Below are 12,317 nucleotides of genomic sequence, written 5' to 3' on the forward strand. Positions count from 1 at the left end.
TCGCTTACTGCCCACTACAGTTGCAGCCAGGCAGATCTGAAGACGGCGAGCAGCACATCTCATGGCCTGTATATATGGCTTGCACTCTCTGGTGGACCACATCACTCTACCCCTCACAGCACTCTCCTCCATATCAGCAGGGATGGTTTGAGGTGTTGTGCTAAACAACACCGCCAGGTGCAGAGGCAGGCCATGCAGCAGCCTGGTGCAGTCAGTCAGTTTAGGGGAAGGCAGGTCATCCCTATTATCAAATATTACTGGCTTAATTTCTCACTCACTTTAGGTCAAATATTGCTCACAGTGGAGTCACCTGCCCATCATTATATACATCACACCATACAGACTCAATATGGCTTTATTTTGGTGTGATGAGAGACAGGATATATTACCCCCCCACACCAGCCGGTCGGTCAACTGATCGAGGGTGCCGCTTAGCTTGGAGCTCCTCCCACCTGCTGATTTGAATATGTTTTCTTATCTTTTTCTAACTACATTATTTGGTTTTTGTATTAAGTTTTTTAGGGTTTCTACGAATGTTTTGATCGTTACTGTTGAAGTGTATCCCGCGACTTTGTTTGAAATATATTTGGCGTTTAGTGGTGCTTTGTGTTGAAAGTGTCAGTCGCCTTAACTGTCAAACATTTCATCTTAGTATTTGGTGATATTTTATCTCAAGATATAACTGGACCTTTATGATACCTATCATAGAATTGCCTATGCTCTTTTAAGTGTGTAACACTGCCACTGAGTGAAAGATGTTTTTTTTTTTAATTGTGTTTAATACTGTTAAACGTAACTTATACAATCTTTCTTTTACTTGTTTACGTTGTAGAATGCTAGCATACTCATAAAGTGGAAATGACAAGACTTTACAAGAGTTCTTAATGAGTTTAGATTTTAATGTATAAGTTTTACATCTATATTTTTTCATACGTTCACTTCAGGTTCTAGGCAAGTTGAATGCCTAAGAAGACTATTCATATTGAGTAGTTACAGGGTTTTCAAAGATAACAGCGCGATTTTTTGCTACATCACGCTGATGGAGAGGACAGGTGTAGGGTGGGCGTGCAAGGAGCGAGGGTCTATTGTTAATGGCGAATAAATAAAATAGTAAATCATACTAAATAATTGTTGTCTGCACTCACACTGAAACAATCTCTTGATTCAAATGGCATTGTTCAGGCAGGAAAGGAGAGGAGCTGAGTGTGGTCGAGGTAACGTAGCAAGGAGAAAGGATGTCCTCTCCGCTGTGTCGTCACTCACGGTAGGCTATGACGCAACCTCTTCTCTTCGTCCTGCTTGTGCGGTTATCGCAACGCCACCGGCGGGCTGAGGCCGCGGGAGGAGGCATGCAGTTAGCAAGATCAGTGGAGTCGGCATGAAATAGTAGTAGAAAATATCAAGAAATGCAACATTGCGTCGGTGAGAAGGAGGCTGAAGAGTATCCCATAGATGATATGGGCACAAAGTAGAATTTTGGCACTTGGTAGTTTAGGGGGGGAGGAAGAATTATATATTTTTCTCTCAAGATCATTTAAAATTGGCAAAATTTGCTTGTTAACCATCATGTGTGTTACTCTGCAGGTGATCGCTCTTTAGATGATTGGTGCAATAACAGATAACAAATGAGTACGATGTTCAGTCCCTAAGACAAGACGAGCCTGTGTTGTCGTCGGCTGCTGGTTTGTTTACGATGCATCTGCGGCCACCCACACTTTCCTTCTCTCGCCCTTTGTGGACTTGTCTTAATGGTTGTGCGACACCTGCGCCTCCTTCACGTACCTACATAACTCGGGCATACACTACGACAGTATCTCAGCACAAAGATGTCGACCAGAATATCAGCAAAAAACTGGAGACCGGCGAAAGTGGAGGCGAGGGCGATGGTGGGGGATTGAATGTCTCCACTGATTCAGCCCTGCGGCGCCTGGTGACCTCACTGTCCACCGAGCAGCAGACTGTCCTCCTCACCGAACTCCACAGAATCCAGGCAGAAGCTGCCAGGAAGCAGGCCGAAGGTAACTCTCAGGTTACTCATAAACTTGCATTGTTATTTATTCTGGAATTATACTTTACTTTTAGATGAAACTCACCCACAGCATAAATAACCTTATTCTGTTGGAAAACTATACCATTTACTTGTGAAATTTCATGAAAAGATGCTGTTAGGCATAACTAGAATGATTCAGCTTGCACAAATTAAATTGAATTGTAGAATTTCCTGTCTGTTAATTTTATTTTTATTAAAAAGCTTGTATCTCTCCTTGAAGGAGAGATACCAAGAAGTATACAGCTTTCCACAAGAATTGTTGATCCCAATGCAATAGATACAGTGACAAAACAGTATAAACATGTGTGTCTCATGTAGGTGAATACACCTGGTGTCTGGAGAAGAAAATGTGTCTTGCATGTTGAAATACTTTGAGGTGGATGATCTCTTAATTCCAATCACCTTTTTTTATTTATTTATTTATTTTTTTATATATATATATATACCATGTGGATTTTTCACGGGAATTTATGGACTAAAGGGGATACTTTTTGGGGTACCTCCTATCTCAAAGCCCACCTGCTAGGAAACCGTTGCCCTGAGTGAGAAAGTCCAACCTATACTCGGACCGTGGACAGGATTCGAACCTGTGCGCTTGGAGACCCCTCAGACCCCAAAGCACTCATGGTTCCACTGTACCACGGTGGCCCCACAAAATATACTAATAAGCATAGTTTCAATAGGCTTGCAGAGTGTTTAGGAAAAGAAAGTGTTAATTCTAATTAGCACCTGTCTGTAAAGGCAAAAATTATTTCATAATTATCTTGTGATGAAATCCAGTGATAGATTATTTCAAGACATGACCAGATCTTTGAAGAATAAAGACATACAGGAGCCGTCTTTATTTCCATTGTTAGTGTCTTCTGTATTCATACTACTTTATTCATATGCTTAAGAAAAGGGAATTTGTATAAGAGAATATTAGGTATTGTATAAGTTCCTTGCTTAGTAATGAACTAAATGTATTTTAGAATTTGAATTTTTAGGTATATTCTAAACGGTAAATCGTAAGGATTGAAAATAACTTGGCACCTTAATAGAAATAGTTTTGTTGTAAACAAATATTCATTCACACTTTGTGTGTCCAGAGAAGCTTGCATCATGGCGGTGGAGGTCTCGCTTTGGCCGGCCCACCTCCCTGCACTCCCCACAGCCTGACCCAACAGGCACCTACTGTGCCATCCCAGAAGAATGGCTACGAAAGAAAGCTGGTAAGTTTCATTGATTTAGATTATTATATTTCTTTACTTTTTTTTTTTTTCTTTTCTTTTCTTTTCTTTTCTTTTCTTTTCTTTTCTTTCATTCATTCACTGGTAAGTTACATGAATTTTTCTTTTGTATTTGTTTTCTGTAATCTTGGATATTGTTTCTTGTCTTCTAAATTGGGTTGCATTTTCTTCACATCATATATGTATGTGGATTTTTTTAACACCTGTGGTGCCCAAGTAATGAATAAGATGAAAAAAACATGATAAGTTAAAAAGTAATTTGAAAGCAAGCTAATTAGTACAGTGAAGACTTTAAAGGTAAGTCTTGTTGTAGCAAAGCCAAAAACAATTATAGCAATTCTTTCCTTTTCTGTCTACAAAATAACCAGTGAGGATTATGAAGATGAGAGGAGAGCACAGTTTGCTTCAAGTGTAATCCAGGCACACAATGACAAGCTTCTAGATTTTTTGTTTGTTTATTTTGTTTATTTATCCTTATTTATTACATTATTATTGATGTTACTAGCTACAAATATTATTAATTATCATCATCATCATCATCTTCATTACTAATTGTTTCTAAACAACTTATCTTATTCAGTTATGGATATGTGAAAAAGCACTTTGTAAATTATTGTAAATTTCCTCAAAGATTTTTTACTAATATTATTTTTTTTCTATGGTCTCATGTGAATTGTAATTTGAACTTATTGAAAGTTGTAACTATGTCTGTGGCAATTATAAAAAAGGATCTTCAGTCAGAGTTGAAGTACTGAATAGAATGTCTAATTTCTTTAATTCAAAATACTTTATGATTTTCTTTCAGCTGAGAAGAACAGAACCTCCAAACTCTCTGCTGCACAGCTCAGACAGTGTATGTATGATGTATTTTTTGTATACTCCTCCTATTCATCAGTGCTTGGCCTTGTGTGAAGACAGCGACCTACATAAACAGGTCTCACATCCTTTTGGTACAATGACATCTGTGATATGTGGATTCATTTAAAGAGACATGTATTAATATCTTATTCAAACTATTCTTAATATTTTTTTAATGTTTTTGTGTGATGCTTTAGTTAAAAAAAGTTTCATTGTGCAATTTTATCTCAACTCTCAAGTGGTCACTTGTTTATTTTATTTCCTTGGTTAATTTATGATACCTTCTTATCTGCACAAGTTTCCTGTTCCCTTGCTAAGGCCTGAACCTCATTTGTTGGATGCAAGCACCTAGGGAAGGATCTGGAACAATGTTCAGCAGTGTTCAATTCAAATTCCTTGTACTTGAGTTTTATGTTTATGCTTCTAAATGTTAGTTGCCTTTCTAAAATAAACATGTATGCATGAAACCAATGCATACGTATGTTAGATTCAGACAGGATACACATAGGTGGAATAAAGAGCAAGTGATTCTTAGGATAGACTTTTGAAAATGTTTTCATGTTAATTTATAAAAAGTTACATGGATAACAGATATCCAAATTGAGTCTCAAATTAAGATCTAAATTTCAATTTAATTCATTGTTGAGGATTTCATGAGTTTATTTGTACTGGTATTGAGTTTATAATGTATCTCATGTTAGCATGAAACTGTCATTGAGGTGTAGCATGACTGTGTGTGAATTTATACAGTTTCAGCTTTCTTTGGTGTAGCTGGTTTATTTTATCAGAAAAGTTGTTTTTAGCTTTGATTGCAGTAAATTCAGTAGGAAAGGAGATCGAGGCATCACTGACCATGCTCTGTGCTTCCAGTGGCTGTCCACAACGCTCTGCCTTTCATTGGCTTTGGCTTCCTCGATAATCTAATCATGATAGTTGCTGTAAGTATTGGCTACAGACTTTGTTGCCTCTCAGTATTGGGAGGTATGTTGTACAGCTTCACATCATAAAGCATACAAATCTAATGCAGTATATTTCAAGTTTCTGATTGGGTTATTTGAGAGAATATTACACATTGAATTCAGTGCTAAATTATTCATTAACATTAACAGAATAGAATTATTCTTTACCATTAACTTTGTAGAAGTTGCGAGATTGCCACAAGCACTGGTACCAAGTAGGTATTGGAAAGGTAAGGTGATTAAAGGTGACCATCATCTTAGTCCATCCCTATCTTCATGTAATTGACACTGTTAATACACATTCTAGGGTGAACTCAATAAGAAGGATATCAAACATCAGCTGTTAGTGTGAGATTTTTAATCTTACAAACTGAGATTCTTCTCTCATATTAATACTGACTTGAACCAGTCACTACAGGGAGTCATTGTAAACATGTACAGTTTTAAAATGATTTTTTGTTGCACACTTAGAATATGAAATACATACAGTACCTAAGATCTCAGTGTACTGTATCTCTGTTGGACTAATGGCTTTAGTTATATTTTATTCAAATGTAAGCATAAGCTGCCTTTGTTCTGTCCATGAGTCTGTTTGTATTGCCTGTAAACACTGAGTCATATCTAGTTTCATTAACAAATCTTTAACCAAGCGTGTACATATATAAGATGACAAGTGCATTATGTAGGGAGTGACGTCCACTGAAATGGAGGACAGAGTTCTTAAGTGTGTGACAGAAAGGCGAGGAAAAAAATATTGAGGGAATTTTAGCCTTAGTAAGTAAGGAGAGCATACAAGGACATCTTTGTTTTGGCTATCCCCTTTGGATATTCCTTAGGATTAGAAGTCAGATATAGTACATAGGTTTATAGATAGATAAAGAACTTTATAATGTGTTTTTCTATTATCAATTGGAATGATTGTACTTTTATTCTGTATATTAGTTGTAATCTTGCCGTGTGAATTTAGCTACCTTTTATAGGTGTGTCCTTACCTGTCCTTTCTTCAGCTGGTGCATTGTGCTTAAACTGAGAAATCTTTTCCCTTTACTGCCAAGATTTGAAGATATTTCCTTATGAATTTAAGCATATTTCTCATAAAACATCTTTATCTACCTCTTATCAGGAATCTGAGTCTTCCAAGGCTTTCATTCATGAGTATCCACAAGAGTACAGTGCCATGTCTCCTGCAGGGTGACTACATTGACCTCACTATTGGCACTGGTCTGGGCATCAGCACCATGGCAGCAGCAGCACTAGGCAACACAGTTAGTGACTTGGCAGGCATCGGCTCTGCATGGTACGTGGAAAACATTGCTGTCAAGACGGGGATCAAGGCACCAGAGTTGAGTCCTGAGCAGCTGGAAGGTGTGGCAGCAAGGTGGTCAGCTAACATGGTGAGATTTGGTGGTGCACAGGCCACTATGCCCTCACTCAAAAAAAGGAGAGATTGGCTTTATATTCTTTGACTATACCTTAGTTTTACTTAGGTTTGGTTCTTTATAGCATTTTAACACAGTTTGATTAACATATACTCTCTCTCTCTCTCTCTCTCTCTCTCTCTCTCTCTCTCTCTCTCTCTCTCTCTCTCTCTCTCTCTCTCTCTCTCTCTCTCTCTCTCTCTCTCTCTCTCTCTCTCTCTCTCTCTCTCTCTCTCTCTCTCTCTCTCTCTCTCTCTCTCTCTCTCTCTCTCTCTCTCTCTCTCTCTCTCTCTCTCTCTCTCTCTCTCTCTCTCTCTCTCTCTCTCTCTCTCTCTCTCTCTCTCTCTCTCTCTCTCTCTCTCTCTCTCTCTCTCTCTCTCTCTCTCTCTCTCTCTCTCTCTCTCTCTCTCTCTCTCTCTCTTGTCTTTGAAAAGAACTTTTCTTTATCCCTTTTTACAAGTGGCCTTTTTCTACTTTCTTCCCTGTCCTCTTGAATCTCTTGCATCCTGTGTTATCAAATACTTTTGGTCCATTTTTTTAAATCCATTCTTCAGCCTATACACTGCAGTCAAGTGTATCTCTCTCCTCTCTTGTTCCAGTGTATGTGTGTGTGTGTGTCCTGCAGGGTATTGTCTATTACAATGTGTCTTAGTAACCTGTGTTTCAGGGACGTGGTTTGGGAGTGGTGCTTGGCTGCCTCCTTGGGATGTTTCCTTTATTCTTCTTATCTAACCATGAGGAAGACAAGAAGGTGTCAGTCTTACCTAACCAAGAGGAGGAGAACAAGAAGTTGCCAGTATCATCTGACCCCAAGGAGGACAAGAAAGTGCTGGTAGATGACTGAACTCTGCCACACCATTATAGTTGTGCAGCTGTATCTTAGGTGCTGTGAGAATTTGCAGGTTCCTTAGCTTCATCTTTCATTCCAAGTGGACACACTTAAAAACTAATGTTGCATTTCTTATTATTTGCCAGATTTATGACTATCTGTGTTTCTGTCGATGCAACATTTTTTATTCAAACTATTATGTTATATTAGAATGGAGTGCCACTTGATGATGTATCCATACATGTAGCTAAAGATTTGAGACCCAAGTCAGTTGGTAGTCTGACTGTACAGATGCCACAGCCTTGTGATAGGTTGACTGCCTACATATGCTATTTGAGGTTATAGTTACCCTTCAAGCCTGCTCTTCTCATGGAGGAATGTGTTGCTGTTATTTATCTGAATGGAGAGATGCTGTTGAAGAATTTAAGTTTTTCCCCTATTTTCTGCTATTTAATGTGACAAAGACATTACATTAAAGTTCCACATTTTGTGAAACTAGTGCTTATGCAGCTCAATGTATTTCTAGATGTACTTGTTACTGTTATGAAAATTCTCTGTTATTTTTTTTGTCATCATGGCTGCTCTAAGAGTGATTGTCCAGCTGGAGAATGGTTGTCTAATGATTACTTGTATGTTTGGAAAGCAGCACTTCTTGGCAGTGAGGTTTATCCTCTCACTGGTGTAGCTATATTGTACCCAACTTGCATTCTCACATATATTTAACACAATTTTATGTTATTTAAAGTTCAAATGTATGTTCATTAGAATTTTACCTCATGATGTTAGTAGACATCTTGGATACAGGTGCTAGTAGTCAGATGCAATAGTTTAGAGCTGTACTAAGTCAGTATTTATGGTTGCTTAATTGAAATTTTTGAGAAATTAGCATAAAGTCTTAGATACCCAAGACCAATTTATGGGCGATGTAAATAATATTTATGTTTCACAATTAGTGGATTCATGTTTAGGAGTTGGACCTTAAGTTTAAGAGAATAAGACAAATTTATTGGATTTACTAACACAGTAATCCTTAGTTAGAACTGTGATACTTGTATAACACACCACTTTAATGGACTGAATATACTAACTCAAAGTTCAATCAGAGATTTCAAGGAGCTAACATTTTTAAGTAAATTGTTGGGTGTAACACAGTATTTTCAATTTTCTGTAATTCATTCATGAAATATCATTTCAATTAGATATGTGGTTCAGTTACCATCATTCATGAATACAGTGTGAGTGGTAGTGGTGGTGACTGATGTTCGTCATGTTCAGGCAGAGGCCTGTGGGCAGCAAGTAGTTTGTGAAGGCTTACATTATCTTTCTTCTCTTCACTTCAATCTAGCACACCATTTGTTTGTTGTGGTGCTTTCAAAGAATATCCCTTGAATGCATGTCCATTGCATTGATATCAGCTATTATATCACTGGAAATATTAAACAAGATGGCCTGTCTAAATTCTTTGGGCATGACTTTAAAGATGCCCATTCCAGAAAAATACAAACTTTGAAGTTGCATTTATGTAACATTTAAGGTAGGGATAGGCTTGACTAGAAAATAGAAAATCTAGGGTTCAAATTTTTCATGTGATTAAGATCATTAAGATATACTTCTTAGAGTAAGAAACTCTAGTTTTGGCAGAGAGGCAGTAAAGCTGAGTAAGTGTCAGTTCTGCAGTAATGATGTTGAATATAATACATGCCATTTGCTTTCTACATTCCAAGTCTGGAGTTGTCCCTATATTGTTTCAATAGTAGTTATCAGTACCCATTATATGAATTAGTTTTTGTTGCAAGGCTCACCCCTTCCATAACCCAAATAGGGAAACAACAAAGCAGCTCCTGTGAGCCTTATACCATGTAGAGAAAAACAGAACCAATAGTGATTGGGTTAGAACCCTATTTAAGTATTGCAGGATATGAAATTAAATTTTCTATTGTTAAAAGAATACAGTGAAAAAAACTTTTCACTTCACTAATGAATAAATGCATTGCTGTGTATTGTTCAGAACACAAACCCACTGGTTTGCATAGTGTATGCATTAACTACCATCAACCTTCCATATTGTATCGACTACTTATCTACTAACATAAATGTCATGAGTGTTCAGTGCAAAACTTATCCTTTTAAAATTGCCTTTGCAGATTTTACTGCTGTTTTGTCTCTGATACATACTTATAATATCTTTACCTGTGTGAGAACAGGTAGATGTGTTGTGATCACTAAAGATTGCTATGAAATGCTTATGCTTCACATGGACATGTAGGTAATGACCTGAGATCCGAGATGACAACCACCATTTTGCATGCAGTGTGACATGATTTGCTGTCTTGAATAGTAATATATATAAAAAAAAAAAAAAAAAAAAAAGCTGATGAACTCCTAGATTAATATTTCGTGACACAAAGACTAAGGCTCTTAGGAAAACTTCATCATGCAATTGAGAATCAGTTCGTGCTCTGATTGAAATATGTGGATGATGAAGGTATAGTTCACAACATCAAATCAAGGTGAAGACTTTTTCTCACATCATTAGTTTGTGATACATCAGACTATCCAAAATAATGTATCTGATTTAAGATTGATAATGTTTGATAACAGAAGATCACTGAACTGATGTCCAGTAGTTCCCGATGGTGGAACGTAGTGGGAAGGAAGGAAGTGTGGTGCCTGTGCCTGTCACCCTTGGCTGACTCTAGTCTGTTGAGTGTTATTAGGTTTTTATTGTATGTCCTCTTTCATGACAAGATATGTGCTATAATGCAATACTCTCTTAATAGAACTATTTTGTTTTGAGCATTTAGGCATGTCCTGCCAAACCTACCTGTATCACAAGATGATTTGAGAATACCACTGTTGTCAGTTAAATGACCTCTGTTGCCCCCCTTTTTTTCCAATTTTTTTTTTAGTTAAGCTCTTTTCCTTCTTTGAAGCATATACAGATGTATAGATGTAGAAAGGAAAGTTTCCAAAGTTAATGGTGATCAGAGAAAGTGAGTTCAGTCTCCTTCCTTCACCTGACCTACCCGAGTGACCATAGTCAGTCGCTGTATGGCACAGGCAATGTCAGAAAGCACCATTGTCAAGTGTGGTGGTATATACACCAAACTTATTGCTATTATACTCAAAGGAATTGAATATCTATAATATTTTCATCTTTACTAAAGAAATGGATGTCTTCAGATTGATTGTGAAGCAGGAAATAGTTAATGTATCGAGCAAGAGTAGTATTGTGTGTGAGAGTGATGGTCAGGAGAATCCCTATGAGGGACTTATCTCATCCTATATGCTCAATACAAAATAATTCTGTCATATCTTGCAGCTAATGGACGGGTTCTTTAATCCTTAGCACCTTTACTTTTATCTGTCATGGAGCATTTGCATATATAGTACTCAGAATTTCAATATTTCTTTGAATTTTATAAGAATTAATTGTTGTACTTGTACATTAACATTACATTAATATATTATTAGCATATTTCTTGGTGTGATACCTAGTTTCCTATAAGTTTTATTGATGTAGATAAATGTTAAAATTTCAGAGTTATATGATATATTGTTATTTGCATGTCTAGTAGTATATACTTATAGATATTAATTTGTCAATTATGCTGCCAGTCCAGTTACCAGTAGAGTCACTTTCTATGAAAACATAGTCATTTCAGTTGTTGGTATAGATTATTATCACCTAAGAATACTTACTGAGGACCAGTTACAGTTATAATATACCACTTATAAAAAGGAAAATCTTGCATTTCTAGAAACATTTATTTATGTACCAAGTGTCAAGCCATTTATAAAATTTAAGAAATATGTCAAAGTTAATTACAGTAGATAAAAAATTTGATAGTTTTCTGCAAGTGTAGTGGCCAAAATTAGGATATTTTACAAAGTGACTACAGAAATGCACTTTAGTAAAGCCTTTTAAACAGGTTTTTATGGGCATATGTGTTAAGTTGATGGATGAAAGCAAATCCAATATTATCAGATCAGACACATTTATCAACTGTGTATCATAAACTAAGCTTTTCTCAAGTGCATCACTGTAAAATATATTGTAGTTGTGTATCAAGCTGTTCAGTTTTTTCCATTGTATAGTACAGTGTTTTTTTTTTTTTTTTTTATCTAAACTTAGATAACAATTATTGAAGGAAGTATAAAATAACATGATACTAATTTGATATTACACATCAGCACCATTTAATTGTAATTGAATACAAGTATTAGAAAAAAAAAAAAAAACATTTCCAAGACTTCAGAAACATCTAGATTACCTGTATTGTAATCCTTATTATTGTCATGTTTGGATGGCACGCAGGATGGGGATGAAAACAGAGTTGTGTGTTATTTTGCTTTAATAAGGCAGTTTGTTATGCCTTAACTAATCACAAATTATTATTCTGGTTAATATAAAAAAAAGTAGCTTAATGCATGTATACTAAATATTCTAATAAGTTTGTGTGATATACAATAGCCTTTATTTTTTAATCAGATGAGAATAGTTAGCAACATGGAATAATTACTGTGAGATGAATTATGTCATGAAAGAAGGGTGAAGCTACGTGTTGTGAAGATTTATTAGTGTGAGGAGGAGATGTTATTACTACTCATAGGAAAGAGGAAATCATGGAGGCATTTGGAGTCTTTTGTTGCCATTGCTCAAGGAAGGATATCCAGTATTATTTACATTATTGAGAGAAGTTTTAGAATATGACTTTCAAATAAGTATTGAGATTAGTATATGTATTTGTCTCGTTACCCTATTAATATTGTATGTGCGTACCTACTTGAAATTAGCAGCCCTTGAGTAGGGAAGGGCATCTCTTTCTTTTTAGAAATCTAATTTTAATTTGAGATGATTTAAAAAATTGGATTTACAGTGGAAGGCTTACATCATTGTAATACTTTCAATAAATAGTAGATAATACTGCTGTATGGTTTATAAATTCATTAATAAAATTTATGTTGCTTTAA

The 12,317-nt window shown here is 36.2% G+C and overlaps 1 protein-coding gene across 2 annotated transcripts; it reads left to right on the plus strand.

Moving 5' to 3' along the window:
- Positions 1 to 1,184: 1,184 nt before the first annotated feature.
- On the plus strand, positions 1,185 to 12,317 carry LOC123499131 (transmembrane protein 65-like). 2 transcript variants are annotated; one of them, XM_045246774.1, is made up of 7 exons: positions 1,185 to 1,422; positions 1,585 to 2,018; positions 3,139 to 3,261; positions 4,085 to 4,132; positions 5,008 to 5,075; positions 6,287 to 6,490; positions 7,182 to 12,317. In XM_045246774.1, the coding sequence occupies exons 2-7, from the start codon at positions 1,694 to 1,696 to the stop codon at positions 7,356 to 7,358; spliced, it is 945 nt and encodes a 314-aa protein (XP_045102709.1). In that variant the 5' UTR covers positions 1,185 to 1,422; positions 1,585 to 1,693; the 3' UTR covers positions 7,359 to 12,317. The 2 variants fall into 2 exon arrangements, with proteins under 2 accessions (XP_045102709.1, XP_045102710.1); XM_045246775.1 differs by lacking the exon at positions 1,185 to 1,422 and having other exon boundaries at positions 1,507 to 2,018.

The sequence above is a fragment of the Portunus trituberculatus genome, chromosome 49 (genome assembly GCF_017591435.1).
Source record: "Portunus trituberculatus isolate SZX2019 chromosome 49, ASM1759143v1, whole genome shotgun sequence".
NCBI lineage: Eukaryota > Metazoa > Arthropoda > Malacostraca > Decapoda > Portunidae > Portunus > Portunus trituberculatus.

Bases quoted from the DNA above. Each gene is read 5' to 3' on its own strand.
- LOC123499131 (XM_045246774.1), top strand. From the start codon at position 1,694: ATGCATCTGCGGCCACCCACACTTTCCTTCTCTCGCCCTTTGTGGACT. The intron at 2,019-3,138 runs GTAACTCTCAGG...TTGTGTGTCCAG, and splicing joins TGCCAGGAAGCAGGCCGAAG to AGAAGCTTGCATCATGGCGG. The intron at 4,133-5,007 runs GTATGTATGATG...CTGTGCTTCCAG, and splicing joins TGCTGCACAGCTCAGACAGT to TGGCTGTCCACAACGCTCTG.